A 24,442-nucleotide genomic window follows, 5' to 3' on the forward strand; every position below is an offset into this window, starting at 1 on the left:
TCTTCCTCTTCCTCCTTCCCTTCCTCCTCCTTTGTTTCTTCCTCCTCCTTCACTCCCTCTTCTTCTACTTCCTTCTCTTCCTCCTCATTTTGTTCTTCTTCCTCCTTAGTTTCCTCTGCTTCTTGCTCTTTTACTTCCTCTTCTTCTTCTTTAGTTTCACCCTCCTCCTCCTCTTGTATTTCCTCCTCCTCCTCTTGTACTTCCTCCTCCTCCTCTTCTGCCTTAGTCCTTTCTTCTTCCTCTTTTTCTTCCTCCTCTTCCTGCTCCTCTTTTGCTTCCTCTTCTTCTCCTTCTTTTGTTTCTTCCCCTCCTTCTGCTGCTTCTTCTTCTTTGATTTCTTCAGTTTTGGCCTCATCCTCCATCTCAGCATTTTGACCCTCTTCTACTTCAGGTTCTTCTCCATCTCCATTCAGCGTTGCCCCATCATCTTCATTTAATTCTGACTCTTTTCCACCATCACCCTCTGCTTCTGTTTCACCTGTCTGAGGCTGCTCCTCATCCATCTCCTCATTTTCTGCCCCTTCCTCCGCAGAACCATTGGGAAGTGTTTTGGTGTCCTGGGCTGCTTCTGCGACGATGGCTTCCTCATTGTCATCTTTCTTCATCCTCAGGATTTTCTGCAAATCAAAAGCTTTCATGACTGGGGCATTGGCAGCCACCACAGGGGCTCTGGCAGGCCTGGAAGCCAGTTTTTTCCTCACACAGGAGTCGCATGGACAATATTCCTCCTCACTGGATTGTTTGCTAAAGCTGTCCTCCAAAGCTGCACTAAGGTTAAAGTCGTTATCTGCATCTAATGATAAGTCTGACGTCTCCTCCAGCTTCATCTGGGCACCATTCTTGTCCCCAAAGAGGGACTTTTTATGCATAGTTTGCAGTCGCCATCTCCTCTGCTCAGTTTGGAGTTTGGACTCGCGTGTGGGTGGCTCCTCTGGAGGCCTTGGAATCCTCCTTCCAGCCCTGCTTTTGATCTTCCTCAGCTCCTTCTCTATGCTCTTTTGTATCCTTTTGCTCACTTCCTCCTTCAGCTCCAGTATCATTGCATCCATCTGCTTGTTGTCCTGCAGGTTCCACCTGATTTTGAACTCGTTCATGGCATTAACATAGTGAGCCATGAACTCCTTCTCAATTTTCTTGAGTAGTCTCAGGACCCAGGTTGGGTCTGGATCCACGGACTTTTGCTGGACAAAGGATGTGCCCACACTGGTGGATGTATCAACTTTGGGCTCGGGGTCATTTGGTGACTCTTCTTGGGGCTGGTCTTGCAGCTCCTCTTTCATCTCTGTCCTGACATCAGTGTCACCAGCACGGGCATCACCAGTGGTTTCTGGCTGATCAGGCTCCTCTTCAGGGTTTTCTTGTGGGACTTCATCATTCACAGCTTCAGCTTCTTCCTGTTCTCCAGTTTCAGCTAATTTGTTTTCTTCTTCATTTTCATTTTCTCCCCCTGCTTCCTGACCATGCTCACAGTTACTGCCCTGATCCTCCTTGTTCTCCTCTTCCTCCTGGATTACAGATTCCTCTTTAGCAGACTCTGCTTTTCCTCACCTTTTGCCTCTGAGCAGGCTGTGGAAGGGCGGGATGGCTGCTCTTCCTCTTTACTTTGCTCCTCAGCCTCAGCCAGTTCTATGTCAGTCTCTGTGTTTTCCATTGGCTCGGCTGATTTGCATTCCACAGTTTTCTGTGCCACCAACGTGGCACCGGCTGTGCACTCTTCTCCTGAGCCACCAGAGCCACTGCAAACATCAACCCCAGAGGAGGACCTGGGAGTGAAGGCGTGATCCATGGATTTTGGGGCTTTAGACCCAGACACTGACTTTGCCAGCTTGTTTTCCTCTTGGCCTGAACTTGGGCCGCTCCTTTCAGCAGTGCAGCCAAACCACAGGGCTTGAAAAATATTTAGCAGCTCTGTATACCTTGACTTATTCAAATGTTTTGAGTTCTCTGATGGATCCTCTGACTCTTCATCAAGGAGTTGGAGGCTGGCAAGACAAGAAATCAAAATGTTGGCGGAGTTACTCAGTTTTCTCCCCATTGTGGGGGACACTTCAGGCAAACTGTTGGATCGGTCAAATTTGGTCTCGTGCTTTGAACTCAGCAAAGCCTTCATGATCTGGACAGACGTCTGGACAGAGGTTGGCAGGTCTCTCTTGTTGTTATTTTGGTTGGATGTAACCGACTGGTTGCATTCTGCCTGTTCAGCTTCAGCAGCTTCAGGTGCGACCTCAGAGATTTCTTCCTGCTTCACGCATTCTTCAGCTTCTTCAATAATGGCTGTGTCTTCGGCTTTCTCTTCTTCCACTTCATCTTTTGCTTCATCCTTTGCTTCCTCCTTTTCAGCCTCCTCCTCCTCCTCCTCATTGTTTTCCTCAGCTTTTTCCTCCTCTGGGCTTCCTCGCATTTGTACAGTGTGATACCTCAGTGATCGACTCTGCATGTTCCTCTTCTCCATCATCCTCCATTTCATATTTCATGAGCAATGTTTCCGAAGGGATTTTCCTGAGCCATTCTTGCACAACTTCTTCTGGAGATGTATTTGGTAGAGCTGATGGCATTAAATCACCTCCTTCCTCCTGAACTCCTGCGTCTTCTACCTCTTCTTCTGTTTTTTTATTGCAAGGATCATCAGTCTCTTTATTATTCTGACTGTTTTCTTTGGTTGCAGCGGATTTAGACCCGTAGGAAGTTGCTTTCGAGGAATCCACAATTTCTTTCTGCTCTTTTCCTGCGGTCAGCACGGACTCGGTGCCGATGCTGCTGATGGAGGAATTCTTCAGCATGGCCGAACGCATGTTTTTTCTCTTTGGCTTCCCTTTTGGTGGGGCAGGGCAGTGCAGACTGCACACTGACATAGTCTCTGACACCGATGCCCGGCTGGAGTTTGACACCTTCACACGAAGATTTTTCTGGTTTGTCCGCCTTGATTTTGAAGATAAAGACATGTTTGATTGTGAGCACCTATCATCCATTTCCTGGGATATCTCTGTCGCACATCTATCTTTTATTTCCGACTTTGAAGAGACTCTTGAAGAACTGCTTGTAGGTTTTCCGTTCCTAATCCCGTCCTCAGTTGGGTGGTCAACTTTTGAACATACACTCCCACTCATGCTTCCCTGCTTTGAAGAAGAGGGTTCTGAACTAATCTTGGCATGACCCTCTCCGGATTTTCCATTAGGACTTGAAACACTTGAGCAGAGGGATGACGGCTTGCTGCTTTCTTCTTTATGGCTTCTCTTCTTTGAGCTCTTTGAGGATTCACTGTAGCCATTGGCAGTACTTTTTGAGCTTTTCTCCTCAGTAGGACCTGCAGTTGCCTCTGCTTCACTGGCAGATGAAATGTTCGAGTGAAGAGATCCTGTCTTATGAGACATGGCATCTCCAACTGATTTTTTCTTGGTTTCATATGAGCTTTTGGAGTAAATTGATGCCCTACTGCCTGATCTCGCATCATCTGCGTGTAGGGAACTCTTCTTTTTATTCGGAGTGGATTCAAGTGAAGACACAGATATTTCAGACTGTGCGTCCAAATGAAGGTGGCTGCGTTTGCTCTTTTTGGACCCTCTGGAAGAGCAAGAGACACTGCATGGAATGTTCTCATCACTGCCACTTTTCTTGCTGTTCCTGTCACTAGCCTTGGAACGGTGACTTCCTTGCGTAGAGTATTGTTCCCCTTCACTGCTCTCACCCCTGATTGATTTGCTTGGCTTTGTTTTTGCTGACACTGAGCTGACTTCATTGACTTCACTTTCTTCCTGCTCTGCTTCCAACTCTTCAGCCTCTTTCTTGGGGCAGGACTCACTGGAGAAAGAGGACACCACTGGGTTGTCATCAGAGGGGTCACTCTGCTCATTTTTTTCTTTTGGTGTGGTGCAGTTACTGGACTTGCTGTGCACGCTGTTGGCAGGGGTGGAGCACTGGCTGTTGTCTCCCTGATTTTCCTTCTGGAGGCTCATGGAGGACACGCTCCTGCCCACGCTGCTCGTTTCCTCACACATGTTCTTCTTGCTCTGCCTGGACTGCAGGGATGACCTGGACATGACACTCCCAACTCTGCTGCTTTCAACCTCTTCCATGTCATCCTTCAAGCACTTCACAGAGGAAGCTTCGAAGCAATTTGCATCCTCGTTTTGTGAAATAGTTTTGGTGATCTCCTGGTCTTCAGGGCTGTCTTGGGTATTCAGGTTGTTTTCACAGCTTGAATGTGACATCAAGCCCAAGGACGAAGGCCTCTGGCTGTTTCCTGTGCTTGTCTGAGTGTGTTCCTGCTGCTCTTCTCCATTAGAAGCACCGGTAGATAAATCACTTCGGCACGTACACTTTTTAACAGATCGATATGCCACTCTGTTCTTTATAGTCTCTGAGTAGGATGAGGACTCTCGCACAATGTGCTCAGAGAATTCCTCACTGGAGGTGGTGTGGATGCTATCCACAGATGTCATTTTTTTGTGGACTACTCTCCTCCGGGAAGATGTGCTGGAGCATGACGACCGTGTGTGCCAGGTGCTCCGCACACTGGGCTCTTCCCTCTGAGACATGTGCATGGGGTTCTTCCAAATGTCATAGTCCTGGTGTTTCTTCCCACAGCTGTGGCAGTGGGCCTCGTCACATTCCGATTCCTCAAGTTTGGACATGTAGGAATCGATATCACAGGGATATAAGGAATCATCTGCCTCCGAGCTGGCTTCTGGGTTCATTTTCTGTAGGGGATCTAGTCCGCTGTCCTCCTCCACCCCTGACTCCTCACAAGGCAGCTGGTTCATCAGGTTGGACTTTTTGATCTGGGTGGACCACTGCAAAGTCTCATCGTTGAGCAAGCGGAAGCGAACCTTCATCTCCACGGACAGGCTCCCGTCCTTGTTCACGTGGACCCGCTTCTCAATGTCATCGTTGACCAAGGACTGGACCAGGTCCCCAGCTTTGGGGTGAGAGCAGCCATTGGAGAAGGGTGCCCCGTTGTCTGGAGAGGCAGCGAGGCCGTTGGGGTATGACTTCTCTGATGACAAGGAAAACCTCATCGACCTGTTGCTGGATGATGACCGTGGGTGGATAACGCTTTTTTTGGCTTTCAGTCCGAAGTTCACTGGAGGGAAGAAAAGAAAGATGGAGAAAGGTGTTAACTCACATAAAGAAGACAGAAAATCTTCTGTCAATCTTAAGTCAAACCCTCAAACTCGTGAATCCCGATGTTATTCCATTAAAGCCAGGCCTATGCCAATTTACATAATTTGAAAATTTGTCTTTGACTAAGTGATGTCCGTTAATCATAGAATAATTAAGGTTAGAAGGGACCCCTGGAGATAACTTAGTCCAACTTCCTTGTTAAATGTTAAGTTTTGAATTAATAATCTGAAATAAAATCTTCTGCCCCTTAACTTTATCTCTATTTTAAAAATTAAATTGAAACACAAACACTTTGTTTTATTAAGTGCATGTCAGGAAGTAAAATTAATAAAAATAATATATATATACATATAGAGTAATGTAGTCTCTAAGTTTGAGCAGTTTATCACATTGCAAATATTCCTTTATTTAACTGTGCAAGTTTTCATTCCTCTTATTTAACCAGGGGAAAATACATGGAGAAATGACCATTTTCCATAGCTGGTCACACATTTACTGTGCATCATCCACTTCTCCAGTCATATTCCAGGAAATGTGTGGCCATGTCATCCAGAGCAACACTCAGTCCCTGCAGGGATGTGCCACCAAGAATAATTATAATTCTTACTAAAACAAAAAGAACAAATAGAAAAGGAATCATAAGCTAGTGATGATTACATGGAGAAATAGTGGGAGTTGTAGAAGTGACAGTAAGGGAATTTAGGAATTACAATTGGAAGAATATCTTTATGGCCCATGCAGTGATCTGCGTGGGTTTGTTTAGGTCCCTTCATTTCAAGCAGAATACATTGCTATCAGGCCGTCTTGCAAGACATTCCTCTGTCTTGTTTCAGATAAATGTTTGTCCGAAATTTCCATGTCCATATATCCAAATGATCCTGTGCCTCCACGGGCACATGGATATGCAGCTGAGTGGAGGACATTTTAGGAAGGAAGTGCTGAACAGGAGCACATCAAAATCACATGAAATAGCTCTTCCCTAACCATCCTAATGATTGAACTGATGGATTTGCTCAGCTTTTTGATGGGCAAAGCTCCAATTTATTTCCATGTTTCCCTCCAATTTTTTTATGTATTAGATAGTGAGCGGAGGATGCCTGTGTCCTTAAATTTCTGCAACTTTTTGGCAACACACAAATGAATCTTTCCAAGCTCCTGGTATTGACAATGGAAAGGAACAGATACATGTCCGGGGCACGCTTAATTTCATTCTACAATAAATCCTTAATACAGGTCAGATTAATTGCCCTTTGGAATTGGGAAGTTTCTTTTCCCAAGCTACTGAGGGTGGCTGGTTTAATTACTTGTGTCCTTAGATAACTCATGATGGGGTGCCAAAGAAATATAGTCCTGAATAATCCATAACATATTCCTTCCTGAACAAAATCTTTCCATAAAAAAATACACTTTGTTCCCAAAAGGTCAGCTGTAACCTGCAGGAGAAACTGAGTCTCCTGCTGGCAGATCCAGGGCATCCTCTGGTCCTGGTGCAGGAAAATGCAGGAGGGAAATCATGATAGGACAGACAACAAGGGGATAGAGGATTCGTGGGAAATCTCTAGGGTCTTGGGGGGGACAGACACAGGAAAGGAGGGAGTTCTGGAAGGAAAAGGAGACCCAGAGATATGAAAGAGGAAGGGAAGTCAGCCAGACATGGGGAGCACGTAAAAGAAAGACTAGGGGAGGGCGTAGGGAGGAAATCCTAGAAGGAAACCAGAGAAAAAGAAGGGGAGGATGGCAAGGCTTGGGAGGCAGGGAAGTGCATTTTCCACATGAAATCCCTACGTTGGGGCAGCACAATAGGGGCCCGTAATCCCCACACTGTGGGACACGATCCTGGCTACCACCGCGCGACAAGGCCCCGAGGTTTCTCTTACTTTCATTGTTCTCGTTGACGTTGTTGCCATTGTTGGAGCGGAGGGGAAGGTTGGGCAGCTTCTCCACCGAGTGTTTCCTCAGATTCTCCGTGGATACAGGTTTGAAGGGCTCCCGGCCGACACACACCAGCACGCTGGGGCAGTGGAGCAGCGCCTGCATGCTGTCAATCTGCAAAGGGAACAGCAAATCCTGTCAGGAATAGCTGAGGGAGCTGGGGTTGTTTAGCCTGGAGAAAAGGAGGCTCAGAGGTGACCTTATCACTCTCTACAACTTCCTAAAAAGTGGTTGTAGCCAGGTGAGGGTGGGTCTCTTTCTCCAGGCTGCACTGACGGAAGGAGAGGACACAGTCTCAAGCAGCGCCAAGGAAATACAGGTTGGATATTAGGGAAAAGTTTTTCATGGAAGGAGTGATAAAGGACTGGAATGGCCTGCCCAGGGAGGTGATGGAATCACCATCCCTGGATGTGTTTAAGAAAAGACTGGATGTGGCACTTGGTGCCATGGTTAATTGAGGCATTAAGGCATGAGTTGGACTTAATGATCTTGAAGGTCTCTTCCAACTTAGTGATTCTGTGGTTCTGTGAATCCTCTGAATTCTGTGAATTCTGTAAGTGGAGCACCGTGAGCTCAGACAGAAGAATTTGGTGCTTCCAGGCCTGGAATCAGCTGACAAGGAATTGTCATCTAAATAAAAGAGTGTTTGGATAATGGTCTCAGGCATGTAATGCTGGTTTTGGGATTTTTCCTGTGCAGGGACAGAGTTGGACTTTATGACCCTCATAGGTTCTTTCCAGCTCGGGATGTTCTGTGATTTGATGAAAATTAATGTGGTTCTGGAGAACTTTGGGGTCTACCAGAACTTATTGCAGAATTCCTCCACTGAAAGACAAGCTCTGCTGTGTTTTGATCAGATTTCCTAAGATAGAGAAGGGCTGGGAGAGATTGCGTAAGGGAGAATATATCTCATTTATTATGTAGTATACAAGATTTCAGATATCCTTGGAAAAATTCGGGCATATTCTATGTGGTAGTGAGGAAGAGGGTGGAACTGGAGGTGTTTGCCTTATAGAGAATTATAACCTTTAAATTCTTGTAATTCCTTTATGGGGCAGCTTTTATTACCTGAAAAATGCTACATTTCATTTTGTCCCTTAATTGATCCTTTTCTTGCTCAGGAAGAGGGACAAGAATTGTGACTTCAAATATTCCCTGAAATACTGCTTCAGTTATAACCCCAAGTATTGCCTCAGTGCTGGACAACGAGGGACATTGTCCTCAGCGTGGGAAGTGCCCGTGAAGGAATCTCTGTTCCTCCATGAGAACTAGGGTTGGAATCTTCATCCTTACCATATGACCTGTTCCTGGATCACGCACCAAGTCCTTCATGAATCACTTCTCATGGAACTGTACAATCCTGGAACAGTTTGAGTTGGAAGGGCTTTTCAAGTGCCGTCCAGTCCAACCCCTTACAATGAACAGGGACATCTTCAGCTGAATCGGGTTTCTCAGATCCCCACAGAGCTATTACCCCAATACATTTGTCTCTCACAAAGAGCAGGAATCAGTCCTTTGGGAAGCACTGGGCAGACAGATCCTGGACCCATCTTTCCATCTTGTTCCTGCAACTTCTCATTTGAAAGACTGAAGATGAGTTCTCAGGTAAAATACTTGATATACTTCAAAAGAAGGAGTCTCTCTTGCTGTCTGAGAGGACTTTATAAAGACCAGTTTCTGGCAGCCTCTGATATCCCACATTACCTCCAGAATGTGAGAAGTCCCTCCTCAGCCTGCTACATCAGGAGAATATCTTTAAAGCATGGGGACAACCTCAGCAAGAGGTGACCACACCATGGGTTACCAAGCCAGCACTGTGGTGTTGGGCTCAGCAAGATGCACCCTGACCTCACCCTGTCACTTAATCATCATCCCCTCGAGGAGAACCAAGATAAGGAATCTCAGAGGAGCAGTGATGACAGTTCTGCAGTTGTCACACGTGCCTGAGATAACAGTAGGTGAAGGAAATACCTCAGCCTCTAAATATTGTTAAAGCCAAGGAAAGAAGAACCAGAGCCCCTTCAGAGGCCAAGCCCTCAGTTTGGGAAATGCTTCTGGAGTTTTCCAGGATGTCCAATCAGGACTGGGGGAGGCACTAAGGGATTGGTGCTGGATCTGGTGCAAATAAGACAATAAATGTGTGGAGGGTGAAAGAGCAAGAGATGAAAGGAAACACATTCTAGATCCAGGTAATCACTACTGAAAACATTTCTTACAATAAAACATATGGCATCAACTTTTTTGTGGGAATACAGTAAAAGTTCCTTTATCTTCCCATTATTTTTTATTTTGTGTTTGTTTTATAATGACGCTTGTGTTTTAGGCCCATCCAGTTTGCTATGAAACCCAAAATAAGAGAACCTTTCTCACTGAAACTTTCATTAAATTCTGCAAAGCAATGAAACTGCCAAATTCATGTGATGGGTACCATGAAACAGAAAAATAGCTCACAAATCCCAGTTTCCCCTCTGCTCCCTCCATTTCTGGTCCATCTATTTCTAAAGAAAACATCTTTATATAGCCTTAATGAAAACATCTTTCTAGCTCACATTAAATTTCATAGAAAGCCTAGAATTTAATAAATCAAACATTTTGAGTATGTTTTTGCTCTATGTGTATTTCATTTCCTTACTTTTCTGTCCTTATTTTTTCTGTTCTTTTTCCTTTTATTGCTGTGGTGAGATATTTTCCCCTGATCTGACACAAGCAGAAAAAAATATGAGGACAAAAAAGAAGAAAGAGAAAAGGAAAAAAGAGAGAGAGAAAAAAAAAAAAGAAAAACAAACATAAAATGTGTTCTGTCCCTCAAGTAAAAGAATCTGTCTTTCAAGCCTCACTAAGTTTAGATCTCTTCCTATTTGTAAGGGACATTTTTTTCAGTGAAAGCTATTTTTTGCCCACATTTTCTCATGTGGTTCCGTGTCTGGGTGTAGAGATTTCAATCACACTCATCACTGCTGCACTGTGTGCAGAAAATAGATGGTGCCAATGACAGAGAGTCAGGGATCCATGGAGCTGAGCCAGATGAGTTGGGGAATTTATACATTCTTTTACATGGAATAAACTTGTGTTATGTCACTTAAAACAGGCTGCTTTTGTAGTATGGGGTATTTCTGACATCAGCAGCACTTTAGCTGTCTTTGTGTCCATAATGTAGATTTTCTTCCTAATGTCTTGCAAGATTCATCTCTTTGAATTAATAATTCCAGAGATTCATCCTTTGTGATACTTCACTGTTAAAAGCTTTTTGGTAATTTTAAATGCAACTGAATGTTTTCTGTGGGTTAAATAAACCCCATTTCTCACGTTGATATAATGCAGCACCCACTGTTCCAGGGCAGTGCAGGGTTGGGATAACATCTGCTCCATATGGAGTCTTCCCACCCAGCTGCAGGAATCCCATCCTCTCAACACACTGCCTCTGGCTTTCCAGAGAACATCTGTTTTCAGGGCCATCAATACGACATCTTTTATTAGTGTTGAATTGTCTGACTGAGCAGCACATCCCCTCTTGTGTGTTTAGCAACTTGAAGCTCACTTGGTGCATCCTGCATGAGGCCCATGGTTCTTCTCAGATTTCCTTAACTTTGAGAAATATGTAAAAACTATTCGTAATTTAAAGGGATCATATCTTGACCCTGCAGGCATTCCAGTGCCCACTGTAGCTCCTGGAAGCACTGAGTGAAATACTGGCCCCATTTCGAGCAGTGGTAGAGTCTCCCCGGGCTTCTCTGGAGCCTGCCTGACATTGTCTACAGCTGGGAAAAGAGCAAAACTGGGACTTTCTTTCCATCAGCATGATCATGGAATGATTTGGGCTGTAAGGGACTTGAAAGCTCATCCAGTTCCACTCCCTGCCATGGGCAGGGACACCTCCCACTATCTCGGGTTGCTCCAAGCCCCATCCAACCTGGCCTTGGACATTCCAGGGATCCAGGGGCAGCCACAGTTTCTCTGGGAAACCTGTGCCTTACCACTCTCACAAGGAACAATTCCTTACCAATCTCCCATCAAACCCTGCCCGCTGACAGTGAGAAGCCATTCTCCTTTTTCCTCTCCCTCCATCCCTTGTCCCAAGTCCCTCTCCAGCTGTCCAAGAGCTCCTTTGGGCCCTGGAAGGGGCTCTGAGGTGTCCCTGAAGTCTTTTCTTCTCCAAGTGAACGTCCCCAGCTCTCCCAGCCTGGCTCTGGAGCAGAGGAGCTCCAGCCTCTTTTTTGCTGTTGTGCAGGAGAAGTGATCCTGTTCTTCTTGGACACAACAACCACCAAAGAGTTTTTATGATGGGAGCAACTGTATAATCCATGAAACTTCTGCCACGGATTTTCATGATGGGAGAAGAAACTGGAAATCAGAGAGAAACTTGGAGAAAGATAAGATTACAAGATGTATCAGTAGGACCATGGTGAAAAGCAGACACAGTAGCTATTCCTGTTTCAGAACCATATGAGCACCAGAGAAAAAGATGAACTATTAGATGGGATTAAATTCTGAGAAAATAATCTGATGCTGAATTGCTGTTCAGATTAGGTAAAAGGTGGAAATGATCTTGCAGAGAGCACTGTGAATTTCAACATATGGGGGAAAAGGAAGGTTTGGTGAGATCATCTCCAGAAGTCTTTTCCAAACTCAGCGATAATGTGATTCTGTGTTTTATTGTAGAAGTGGATGTTATTTTCATGGAGACATCAGTTAAGAATCACAGAATCAATCACAGAATCACTAAGTTGGAAAAGTGGTGTGGAACTGAAAGACAGGAAGGTGAATATTCTTATCTGCTTTAGCTCTCACAGGCAGTGGGGAAAACTGAATGCCACTGAAGGGGGATGTGTTTCATCCGAAGGTTGATCTTCATGGTTGTGGAAGTCTTGTCCAACCTTTATCATTTCTATGATGATTCTATGATTTTAAAGCAATAGTAAAATTCTTCTGGTAAACAGATTCTTCACTTCCCTCAGGCTGCCACAGCAGCCTGAGCAACCATGATAGGATATTCAGAGAAAACAGGATTAAATCCCACTACAATTTAACTAAAATAAACCCAAAAGCAATGGACTGTAAATCCTTCAAATCTGGTGATCACTTGAAGGAGATGTGACGAAGGAGAGAATGCCCTGCTCTAATTTTTCTCCATTAATTCATCACGCAGGATTGTAACTCATCTTCTGCAATCAAGGCTTCTTGGTGGAAAGTAGCCAATATTTTTGGGAGACAGGTAATTTCACCTAATCCAGGTTAACATCCCCCATTGGATATCCCTGACTCTCACTGATGACAGAGTCAATCATCTCAATGCAGTTGTCTAAATGTGGATTCACAGAACAAATTGAGATGTTCTAGAGTATTCAATATGTGCTTGAAAATGGCTGACAGGATAAAAGATAAGTATGAGATCAGAAAGCTCAGCAGGAAACATCAACCACATTCATAATGTTAGAAAACAATTTATCTTCATTTGCAATCTGACTCTCAAAACATGGGAACTTCAAGAATATTTTAATCTGTAAGTAAACAATTAGGAATAAAATTGAATAGAAAAAATGGCTTATGATAAAGGTGTTTGATGGGTTAGCAAAGAGTTCCTTTGGATCACTCAGGATCCATTCAAGCCTTTTTGGAGTTCCCTCGATGTAACTCAGTCACAGTTAAGTCTGTGGATTATCAGAGACAAAAATCCACCAAAATTCATAGGATCTGTCTCTAGCAATTGGCACTTGGTGGGCTGGAATAGGCTCCCATTTAAGTTTTATTGCATTAATACCTGAAAATTAAATCGAGATTCTCAATCTTACTGTAAAACCTCATCCAAGTACCACTGTAATAGATGAAGAGAAATTCGGTGACCTTCACAGACTCTGGATCGGGACCCAAGAGGATTATGGATGCTGCAAGTGAAGTTCTGGACAAGAGCCCATGTTGGATGAGTCTTAGAGCACCCTGGTTTAGTGGAAGGTGTCCCTGCTCATAGCAGGGATTTCCAATGAGATGGTATTTAAGATCCCTTCCAACCCAAAATGTTCTATGATGTATGATTCATTGTCCCTCACCAGAGGAACTCCCTAGTCCCAATGGGATATGACATTTATGGATTGACAAAAAAAGCTTGATGTTCTTTCCAATAAAAATGATTTATGGACATTAAGCTCCACTGGGAAGGTCACTACAGATGAGGTGTAAATGAAAATACATCCTCTCTTCTGAAACACCCCTTTTTTTCCCAATGTGGCTGCTATCCATTGAGGATGGATTGTCTCCATGAATTTTGCTGTGCAGGACCCACAGACTGCTGTGATCTCAGCAAGGACCTCTAGGTGCTACTCCAACACAGTTAATAATAAAATGCCATCAATACCTATACAGAAGTATGGCAAAGAAACACGCAGAGCAAACTGAAATACGGAAGCAGCTGGTTGTTGTGGAGAACAAGCCACCCTCTGGCTCTTCCCAGAGAAAGAAGAACCACTCAGCCTTGCTCACCTCAGAAGCTGGACACAGATGTCAGTTTCTGATGAAGGCAGAGAGAAGAAGACACCCTTGCTCTGCCTCTGCTGGCTGCCAGCCAACCAAAGACATCTGAGACTTAGACGGAATGTGGAAATAACGCAAGGCATGGTTCAGAGGACAAGTCTGTAAACTAAGCCACCTTCCAAAGGAGTGCGGAGATGCATGGGAGAAACAGGAAAAGCTGGAAACAGACCCACTGAGGAACAAGCTAATGGACTGAGTTCATGGCCTGAGCTGTCTCACTGCCTCCTTTCCAAGAGCTCTTCGATCTGCTCCTTTTTCTCTTCCATTCCCATTTACTCCTCCTTGGAGTGTGAAAAACCCTGTCCTTTTGTGGTTGTGCCACGTCCAATCTGAAGGCATCCAGGCTCTGAACTGATGTATTGTGGTTTAACAATAATGAATTTTGCATTTTATTCATGCAAAGAACCCATTTGCCCTTCCCTTCCCCAAACTTTGCACCGGAGGAATTAGAGAGTGTTTTTTCTGGGGAGTGGCTGGGTAATCCGTGGTCAGAAGGTGAATCATGGGGTGTTGCCACTCCCTGCCCACATACAAATTAGCAAAGTAGTGGAAGAAAAGGAGGAGGAAGAGATCAGGAAGTGCATGACTTGTTCTCCCTTTCTCTAACCTTACCAGGGGTCACAAGGCTCTTTCTTCCCTGCTATCAGGAGGAACACAGAACAAGAGGTGATTACTGAACTTAGAGCGAGGAAATACTGCATGGAGATAGATCCAGTCCTCTGGAAATGGTAGCATCCAAATTATTAGTCCAGAAGAGAGCACACAGCAGCCCTTGCATCTCCCAGATCAAAACTCACATGGATTCTTGAACTAGATTAAATATCAGGTCCCCAGATCCACATGGAATCATGGAATGGTTTGGGTAGGAACGGGCTTCAAGGATCATCCAGTCCCAGCCCCTGCCATGGGCAGGGACACCTCCCACTATCCCAGGCTGATCCAAGCCCTGTCCAACCTGGCCTTGGACACTTCCAGGGATCCAGATATTCCATAGCTTCTCTGGGAATTTCATCCCAGCCACACCCTCACAGGGAACAATTCCTTCCCAATATCCAATCCATCCCTGCCTCTGACAGTGGGAAGCCATTCCCTCTTGTCCTATCCCTCCATGTCCTTGTCCAAAGTCTCTCCATCTTTCTTACAGGCTCCCTTCAGGTACTGGAAGGCTCATCCCAAAACCTTTTTTTTTACCAAAGGAAGAAGGATAAATCAGGGCAGATTTTAGTGTTTAAGGCTCTTGTAAGAGCAGGTGGTTTGTTCAGCAGAAATTACAAGCTGACACCTTTCTTTGATGCTTATTTAATGAGAATTTGGGCAAATCCAGTGCTCCATATACTGAAATACAGCAATATAAGGTAATTTGCCATTCCAACATTTCTCCAAACATCAAGATCTTCTGCATTTTACAGACATGACCTGTTCAGCTTTCAGGTTCGCCCACAGTGCAAAGATGCATGAAAAAAATGAGAGTTTTGGAAGGCCATGAAGCGCTCAAAGAGCCAAGTAAAATGTGAAAGAGAGAGGAAAAATGCAATAATGCCCTGCTCTGCTTTGTCAGTCAAGCACAGGCAAAGATCATGTGCAGCTACTGCTCTGCTGGCAGCTACTCCTGGAGTACTCATGGATGGCTTTTCCTTGTGTGTGACACTTTGCTCACATAAACAAAAATTATTCTGGGTTTTGCTCTGAAAATACTTTGAATGAACATTCCATCATTCCTGGAGAAATACTAGTGACAATCAGAACAATCAGAAAATCGGTGGTTGTTGAAAATCACTTGGGTAGCAGGAGAAGAGAAACATCTCATAGGAAAAGAGGAAGAGGATTGATAGGGAAAATAAAGAAATGGAGAAAGAATGTTTTTAAGAAACAAGTGAAGAGGATAAAAGTGGGAAGAAAAGTGATTTCCAGTCTGGATCATTTTGGAAGTTTTGATTGCGTGAGGGGTGCCACCAGTCCTGCCCCTGTGCAGGATGAGCTGGTTCCTGATGAAGATTCTTGGAGCTTTCCCAAGGACTTCACAAAGTGCTGGATGGATTTTGGGAGATCTCCACATTGCACTGGCCTTATATGCAAGTTTTGATGGACTTTTCTCTCCTCACCCACCCTGCCAGCTCAAAATTAGGTCTGACACAGTTGAAGCTGTGAAGCAGCCAGAGAAAGAGCAAACTGCTGTTAAAGGTGCAAATTTCAACTGAGAAGAGGGGATGGCCTTTCTAGAGAAGTTTCGCTGGTGATGTTTTTCACCTTCTGATTGAAGTCAGAGTCCCCCACCTGCCCCTTTGGCATTGGGCTCATTAAATCTGGTCCATCCAACACCAGCATTTGAAAATGATGAGTCAGAGTGACATCCACTCCACCCCGAGAGCCTGCCCTGATCCTCTCCTGGGGCAGGATTATTTTAAAAATTGGCGTGCCTTGAAAAATGTGAAACTTTTGGTTCTTGTGCTCAGCCTTGTGGTGGCTGAGTCAGTGGGAAGGATCCAGTTTGGGAGTTCAAGCTTTTCCCCATGACTAGAAGTTGTCAAAACTTACTCCTTTCATATGGAGAATCTTTACATCTTGGATGAGAAGATATTCCAGTTGGAAATTGTGGGGGAAGGAGGGAAGAGCAGCATAGTTATACTCCAGTTATACTCCAGTTAATCTCCAGGAGCTGGGATTGAGGATATAAACCCTCCTGGATCAAGCTCACAGATCCACTGGGAATTGATCCATGGTGTTGCCATCTTGGATGTCTCTTAGCACAAACACTGCGGGTAAAATCTGTGGGTTCCAGAAGCTCTGGGCACAAAGAGAGGTTTTTGGTTTAATTGAGTGTTTTGTTTTTGTTACTGAGTCCAGGTTTCACTCTCATTTTGCAAAGTCCATGGTACAAATAGGAAAAGTGGGAAGGTTTTTGCTTCCCACACCTTGCTAAGAGGTGCAGCATGCAGCAGAATCCTTTGAATTCAAGGCCCAAAAAGAAGAAGAAAATTGATGCAAATGTAAAAATCTTCTATTTCCTCTCCTTTTACTGACTAAAGATTCCCAAGCCTGCATTTGTAAAATTTAATTTCCCTATGAAAAATCCCCACAGACTTTCCTCTGAAAATTCTTTGATGAAACAGTGATTTCTACTTAAAGTACTAACAGAAAATTCACACTTTTTCCAGGAGAGGGTGGAATTCTGCTATTTTTTGTACTCTATCAGCAAAGGAATAAATAGAGAGATTATGGTGACAAATCTTACTCTCCTGAAGTCCACTCTTATTTAGTGCTCCTTTTGTACACTGTAAAGAGAGCCATCAACAGGAAAAGTTTCACATATCTCATAAAATATTTTGTAACACAACTTTTTCAGATGAACCTTGATGAACCTTTCAGATGAACCTTTTTCTAGCCATTTACCTGTTACTGACATAGAGCTGTTTTTATTGGCTCAATGCATTTTTTCATAAAAAAAAACCCCATACAGGATTTTTTATATCAAGTTTAAATTACTATTTTGCACTTTTGTGTCCTTGTTGCATTGATAAGTCTGCATTTTATAAGTCTGGGGTGTTTTGTTCCTTCTTTAACTGTCTACAATCTTTCCAGAGTTCTAAGCTTCTATATGCCAGTAACTATAGAAGTAATTTTCCTCCAAGTACTTTCTAAATTTTGTTTAAGATGAAAAAAAAACCCCTAAATGTGAAAAATCGTACCTATAAAAAATTCAATTTCTTTTTTTTCCAAAACCACTTGCATTTAAAAAAAAGCCCAGTTTGTTCTGGGGAAAATCCAGAAATACCAAAAATAGTTGTAGGAGGTACCCATAGCATGGCAGAAACATTTGGTTGTATAATTGAGGTCCACAAGAACAAGTTAAATGAGTGGTAGAATTTTCTAAATTGCTGTTAGAAAAAATTAGGAAATATTAGTGGTCATACTACTGAGGCTGACAGAGCTCCAGGAGGATTTGGACAACACTCTCAAGCACATTGTGGGATTTTTGGGATGTCCTGTGCAGAGCCAGGAGTTGGACTGCATGATCCCTAGGGAGTCCCTTCCAGCTCAGGATATATCCATGATTCCATGATAATTGCCTATACCCAATAACATGATTAGAAATAATGTCTTTGCCCTGGATTAAATTCAAAAGGATTAGAAAGCAATTACACTTTGCTCCATTATTACTGAAAGAACAAAACCTCCCCAGGCTAAAGGAATCATCTGCATTTGGTGCATGTTAGATAAGAAAGTATCAGGTTTGTTGCATGTCAGATAAGAAAGTCACTAAACACGGGGTCCCTTTAACTCTACCATGTAAGGCACCTGGCCAGATGATCTCAGGGCATCTCAAAGGCTCACGAAACACACCTGGATATGAATCTTCTTGTGGATGAGGTTCATGGAAAGTTTTGCTGAGGTTTACAGATCGCTTGTGTAAATCTCGTTGGAGTCATTGTGGTTTTGGCACGGAATCAGAGAATATCAAACCTGAAACCTGTGGTTTGTTTTTAGACCATGAGTCACACACACGGTGGGTGGAAAAGTGGCACAGCTCGCTTGATAGCAACGGTGTGCTCCAGATCAGGGGCTGGAATTTGTTGCAATCTTTCATACCTGAGCACAGAAACCGAGTGTCACGGTGAATACATCAACGTGCAACCAGAAAATTAACGATCCCACGGAGGCAAATTATCACCTCTCCTCTCTCACTGTTTATATACATACCACATTTTAAACCAGCTTATCTGCCTCCGTGTGTCCCGTTTTCCTCCTGCATTTCCATCAAGGTCCTGATGACACCTGTCATTAAGACAGATGATCTTGGTGGGAGAGCCCAAACATGAGTGGCCGAGAGGATGCCTGCGGGCAGCCTACAGATGTCCTAGGAATGGCTCTATGGATGTGTAAATCTGAGTCAGGAAATATGTCAGACAAGCCTGTTTCCTGGCCTTGCACCCCTAGGTCGCTGTAAATACAGTCATTATCAAGAACTACTTAGTAATAATAGTTAGGCCACCAGGTTGGCTAATAACATCTAAAAATAAAAGTTCTGTGTTTACAGCTAAGTTAAATCAATTCTGGATACAGGGCACTGGAGCAGCGTTGCTTCTACCACACTTCTTAGAGTGGTCTTTAGAGTATTTAAAGCCTCAATCAACTGGCAATCTCCCAAGCAATTCCTGGGCAGATCTGGGAGTTAACACATGCCAGGAAGCTTTTCAGAGAAGTGGTTTGAACATGGGCACCCCTGTGGGAATGCGGCTCTATTTTGGGTGCTACAAAGTGTGATTATCCACAGATGGTGCCATTTGGTGCCAGTGTCTGTGCTCTGAAACCCTCCTGGCTACTGGAATAGCTGTGGGGGCTCATTATGCTGCTTGGGCTGAAGATCTTATCCTACAGGTTGCTGGAGGCTGGGAAGATACACCAGGGAAGGAGTCACTTCATTTGGGCCATTCTGTCTTTCTCCAAGACTGGGACATGGTCAAAGATGGCTTGATTTGCCACAGAAAGGTTGGTCTTGCCTAAGTGCAACCCGTGCCATATTCCACACAAACACAGGAGAAAACTGAGGGTTCTTACCCCAAGGAGTTTCAAATAACTAATCCTTTACAGTCTCCAGTTGGTGGTGCCTGAGGAAACATTCCTTAACTCATGATCCCTCCCCGATTAACCCACACAACAATTCTCTGATCTGCCAAGGAAATTCGGTGGCACAGAGTGCTCCTTCTGCAGCGTTTTCACTTGCAGGAGCTGAGGCAAAATCGAGTCTTTCTGGTCTTCCACTCGACCTTTCCACAGAGCAAAACCGGATCAGATTCACTCATTACATGTAACAACTTACGGTCAGCCTTGAGTGCGCCCAAACAAAAAAACATCTCAGCCTTGGCCTCACTCCAACAAACAAAAAACTGGCCACATCCCCTGGAAAACTCTTTCGAGGGCTGATAAATCCCATTTGAGCTGCTCTTGGTAATTGCCACCAGTAGCCATAAACTATGTAGACTATTTGCCATCTCACATTGTGGTTTCAAACGCCATGTTAGGAGGAATGCTGGATTTTTAAGGAAAATTTTGGTTTGGTTTTTGTTTTGATTTAGGGCAGCCAGTAAAAGGAAGGCCTAGTGATTCAGAAATCAGGACATCTGTGCCTGGACACAGTCATGGTGCTGGGTTCCTGTGACTTAACGAAGTCTTAATGACCGTTCATCTGGTGGGCCCTGGATAATTGCCATTTGCAAGGGAAATCCTCTGTCGCTGCCTCATCATCCTACACGTCATTTCTTACAGCCTGGGAGGATTTCTGCCCTCTCTGTGATCCTTGTCTCTTTGCCCCCAGAGACATCCTTCCCTCTCCAGGGACGGGCGGTGGGGATCTGAACAGAGGTGCATTCCTGTGGTTTAGACCACGAGGAAGAAAACCCACTATGTGGTATAAAAACTTCCCAGAATGGAGTCAAAAGGTCATTTGATGGAGAAGATGACCTACAATTATTCTTTTTATTGAGATATCTGCACACCTGGTTCTTTTTTTTAGTGCAGAACTGATGTTCTCAGTAAAAAAGGAAATATGTGATTTCCAACAGTCTCATCAGTTAATGGATGTAAAGTCCCATACTTGTGTTTGCCAATATCCAAATATCTGTAATTTAGGCCTGGCTTAATTTACTAATCTCAGTTAGTCTTCCCATGTTCTATAATTAATAAAGATTAATGCCCCCCCCCCATCCCAAACTCCTCGTAAGACAATCAGATTTAGATGAATTAATGAGTTATGTCCAGGATTGTCTATATTTTAGGGGGAAAATGTGAACAGAGTTTCACTGGCCAGTTAATTCCATGTCGATGTTAACCTAAATAACAAATTTCTCAATTTGGGCAGTTAATCCAATTATTTCCAGTTAATCACCTGGAAAACACCAACAAGTGGCTTGACCTGAAAAAAACCTTTACGATTTACACTTCTTTTCTTGCTGAAAATTTAACTGATTTTGCTTACCTAAAATTGAATTAAATTTTTCTCTAGTCCCATAGTCATCAAATTTCTAAGCAAGAAAACTCCTGGTTAATTTGGAAAATGGACAATTTTCCGTGATGAAATGAGTGTTCAAACACTTCACACCTACCTTCTTCAGCAGGACTAGGATTTCCTAGTAGGAAATCTGTTTGACATTTAGGATTAAAAATACTGGTTTCACTTCACTCAAGGCTTCAGGAGTTAGAATGAAAATGAAAATATGTAAATTCCAATAGATGGAAACTAAATGTACTTCCCTGGGAATCAGGGCTTTAAAATTCTCAGATTCTACGATTGAAATTTGAGTTCTGATTGAATTAAACTCAGAGGTTTACTGGAAAAAATTGTGGACTACAAAAGAAAAGAATCACTTTTCTCTGCTTTCTCAAATCAACACTCAATGTAATGAAAAAAAACCCAAGACTGTTCCATGTGTGTCTAAGTTTATATTCACATCAAGATTTGTAATTTTGAATTGTCCTGAATTTGCTCAATGAAATGGTAAAAATATTAAAATGTCCCAGAGCCACTGGGACAGAGGTGATTTAACTCATTTTAGTATTTAAGTTTAGATCTGGAATTACAGTAATAAAAGAAACAAAAGAAGACTGGAGAGCAAACACTCTGAGGTCTATGAACATCTCTTCATGATGGAAGACTGATTAACATGTAGGACAGGAGATTTTTCCCTTTTTTTGGTGTTTGGTTTTCAAGAATTCAAGGAAAAACTGGCTGAAAAAGAGACATTGTGAACCTGCTATTAAATGCTGTGAACTATTTTATTCTGAGCCAGACAAATATGAAGTCAATCCATCAGTAGTCCAGATGCATTGCTTAGGAATTATTCTGCCAATCTCTCAAAATATGGGAATAAATATCAAAAGTTACTCTTCCACTCAGTCCCAGCCTTCTTTCCTACAAAGACCTCTGTGCTAAGTCATGGGGGAAAAAAATTACATAGATAATTGGAATCAAAGAAGGTTACAAAATTATTTAAAACAAATTTGAATTATTCTTCAGAGAGAATAATGCGAGAAAAAAGGAAATACCCAAGAAATATGAAATATCCAGGTACATTTCAATGATCATGGAAAAATGGAAGCTTCTTTCCATTGCCTTTAACAGAAAATGCAAATTTAAGTATAAAGGCAAGATGTGCAGCTAAAATCAAACTCCAGCACCACTGTAAGGAGGTTATTTCAGGAAAGCTCAAAATTGTGAATTGAATTCACAATTTTTACTCCTCAATGAATAGTTATATCTAGTGAAAACTCAGACAAAACCAACTGTGTATCAGACACAGATGTCTTGAAGCTGAACCATGAGAAAAAAACTTAGAAGAAGAACAGAGATAGTTTAGGGAATCCATGTGGAAGAAAAAGATTGGAAAATCCAAGACAGAGTGAGCTTTTTGTGGTTTAAATGCTTCACACCCAAGCCTAAAGTAATAGGAAGTCCTGATAGGAATGATTGTAAAATGAGCAGGACTGAACAGTTTGAAAGCTAGAGGTAAATTACTAAAATCAATAATGACCAAAAAACTGACTGTAAAAGATTCTCAGGTAAGGTATTAATAAGCACATATCTCCTAATTATGTGGAAGATGAAGATGTTGCTGAGATTGGACCCCTCATCACCTATCACTGCAATATTCTGCAGGTGAATTAAAGGAGTGAAAACAGAATTATTAAGGTATAGAAAATCAACTCCTTATTGACAAAACAGTAATGAAAGTTTTCATATTAAAAAAATAGAATCTGAAGGGGCTGTGAGAGATTAAGTGATGGCGTTTGACCCACACTCGCATTTCTCCTGATGGAAAACATGGAAAGGTTGGAGAAGACCTCCACGACCACTGAGCTGAAGATATTGTGTTTACAGAGTGCATATTTAGCACATATCCCACCTAAAATATTGGTGTTTATAGTGGGTAGAATGAAAACTGTGGGCAATTCCTTTAGGAATTACAAGGGGAACATTAAGACTGCACTAAGAAGTAGAAGGCAAAACTTCTATTTTGAGAAATCAGAGAAAATTCCAAGAAAGTGAAGAAGGGGAAGTTGCTATCAGTTCACAAGATTATTATGTCCAAGTCTTGAAAACTGGAGAAATCAGTGGCAAAAGAAGTTTGTTATCCATAGATTATAACATATTTTGGCAGCAGGATTTGGTTTGGTTGGAAGCTCTTTCCAGACTGGTGGGAATAGCAGTAAACTCTGTGGTAAGACACAGTGCTTCCACCAGGAAGGATGGCTTAAATTATCCCTCGCTCTCTCCTTCCTACTGCACATTCCTCTCCCTGTGCCAGGTAAAAAGGAGTTTATTGCAAAATATTCCTGCATTTTTTCCCCTCCTGGATAATGGGTCATTTGAACCTGGGCCATTTCAGTCACCTGGCTCAGAAAGTGACACCACAGGTCGTTGTTGTGCTTTTACCACTGAGGAGCTGGCACTCAGCCCTGTAAAGGTGGGAAAAGTGGGAAAGGAGCTGGGAATCTCCATTCACTGCAGGGACAAGGACAAGTTGGGATAACTCATGAGTTCCCTTCAATAAAATGGAGGTAAATGTTAATTAGCTGAAAAGAGATGGAGGAGAAGCCAAGAGAATCTCAGGTTTGTCAGGAAATTCCTTTGGGAACAGAAGAATGAAGGGATTTCCATGCCCTGAATTTATTATAAGAATTCTCCCCACAGCAGATTCACTAATTCATCAATACAAAAGCGTCTCTTGATCCTGCTCAAATCCTAATTTTTTATGCATTAGTTTGTTATCTTATCACCTTATCTTATAATCATTAGTTATCTTATTTTTTCTCTGTTGAGGATGCCACGTCATGAGCAGGACTCTGCTCTGTGGGGAACTGTGCAACCACAAGGGCCTCCTGATTCTGCTGAATTCCCAGTGGTCAGGTGTGGAAAAGTTGAACCTCTCTTGGGACACACCTCCCAAAAAAAGGTGAGAAGCACTATAACTAGAAGGGGTTTGTATCTGACTGCGAAACATTAAACCTCCTATTGACCCCAAACAATTTTTGGCATGAGGTTCTTGAGTGGCTGAACAAGATTCTTCTGCATCAAACTATTGTGTAATTAATGGGGAAGCTATTAATGTGACAAAGCCCAAAGGATTAAGGTAACGTGGATAAACTTTTGGACCCATGAGCTAAAGGATTTGCATCACAAGGAACGTGATGACTCCTGTTTGAACGATTGACCAGCACCAGAGACATTTACCTTCTTCCCATCAACAGTGTAGAGCTTCTTCACCGGGAACTGCAGGATCTCCGTGATCTCATCCAGGAGCGTTTTGAAACTCCGGGCGTTTCTGCGGTTCAGGATGATGGAGCGCCGAAATCCACTCTCCCCGTTCTTAACCAGAGTGATCTTCTTGGGTATTCTGGGACCGTGGTGGGTAAAAGGTGTGGAATAATCTTCCAGCTTGCCCTCCTGAGCCTGTCTCCTCACGCTGCTGGAGGGGCGGCCGTTCCGTGGTGGGGCTGGTCTGTGTCCCCCCGAGGTGATGCTGATGGGCTTCACATATTTCTTGTCAGAGCACAGGTAGCACCCTCCATCCTCCAGCTGGTCCAGCTCGCTGATGCAGTGTATTCCTCGTGGGGTGGTGATGGTCCTGACCCCAAACGGCAGCGGGACCCGATGGGAGAGGTCGTCCATGAGCGCGTGGAAGCTCTTGAAGCTCCTCTGGTTGATGGCCATCTTGACTCCTGCAAACTGAGGGTCTCCGCTCTTGAAGAAGGTTATTTTTTTGGCTGGAGGGACCTTGGAGAGGGTGCTGGCCCGAGCCACGGCGGGGAGGGGCGGTTCATAGTTGTAGGAGCTGGTGGTTGACAGGTAGTCAGCAGGCACCTGAGTCAT

General features: G+C 43.4%; 1 protein-coding gene across 1 annotated transcript; it reads right to left on the reverse strand.

The window, feature by feature from the left end:
* Positions 1–242: 242 nt before the first annotated feature.
* RP1L1 (RP1 like 1) lies at positions 243–24,442 on the reverse strand (the record flags this gene model as incomplete). The annotated part of the gene is made up of 6 exons (XM_066316754.1): positions 23,804–24,442; positions 6,999–7,167; positions 3,686–5,080; positions 2,418–2,812; positions 1,556–2,353; positions 243–1,505 (listed from the first exon to the last, which is right to left on the reverse strand). Coding segments are annotated over exons 1-6 (4,659 nt in total), but the record flags the coding sequence as incomplete, so codon positions are not given.

This window comes from Sylvia atricapilla, chromosome 3 (assembly GCF_009819655.1).
Source record: "Sylvia atricapilla isolate bSylAtr1 chromosome 3, bSylAtr1.pri, whole genome shotgun sequence".
In the NCBI taxonomy this organism is placed as follows: domain Eukaryota; kingdom Metazoa; phylum Chordata; class Aves; order Passeriformes; family Sylviidae; genus Sylvia; species Sylvia atricapilla.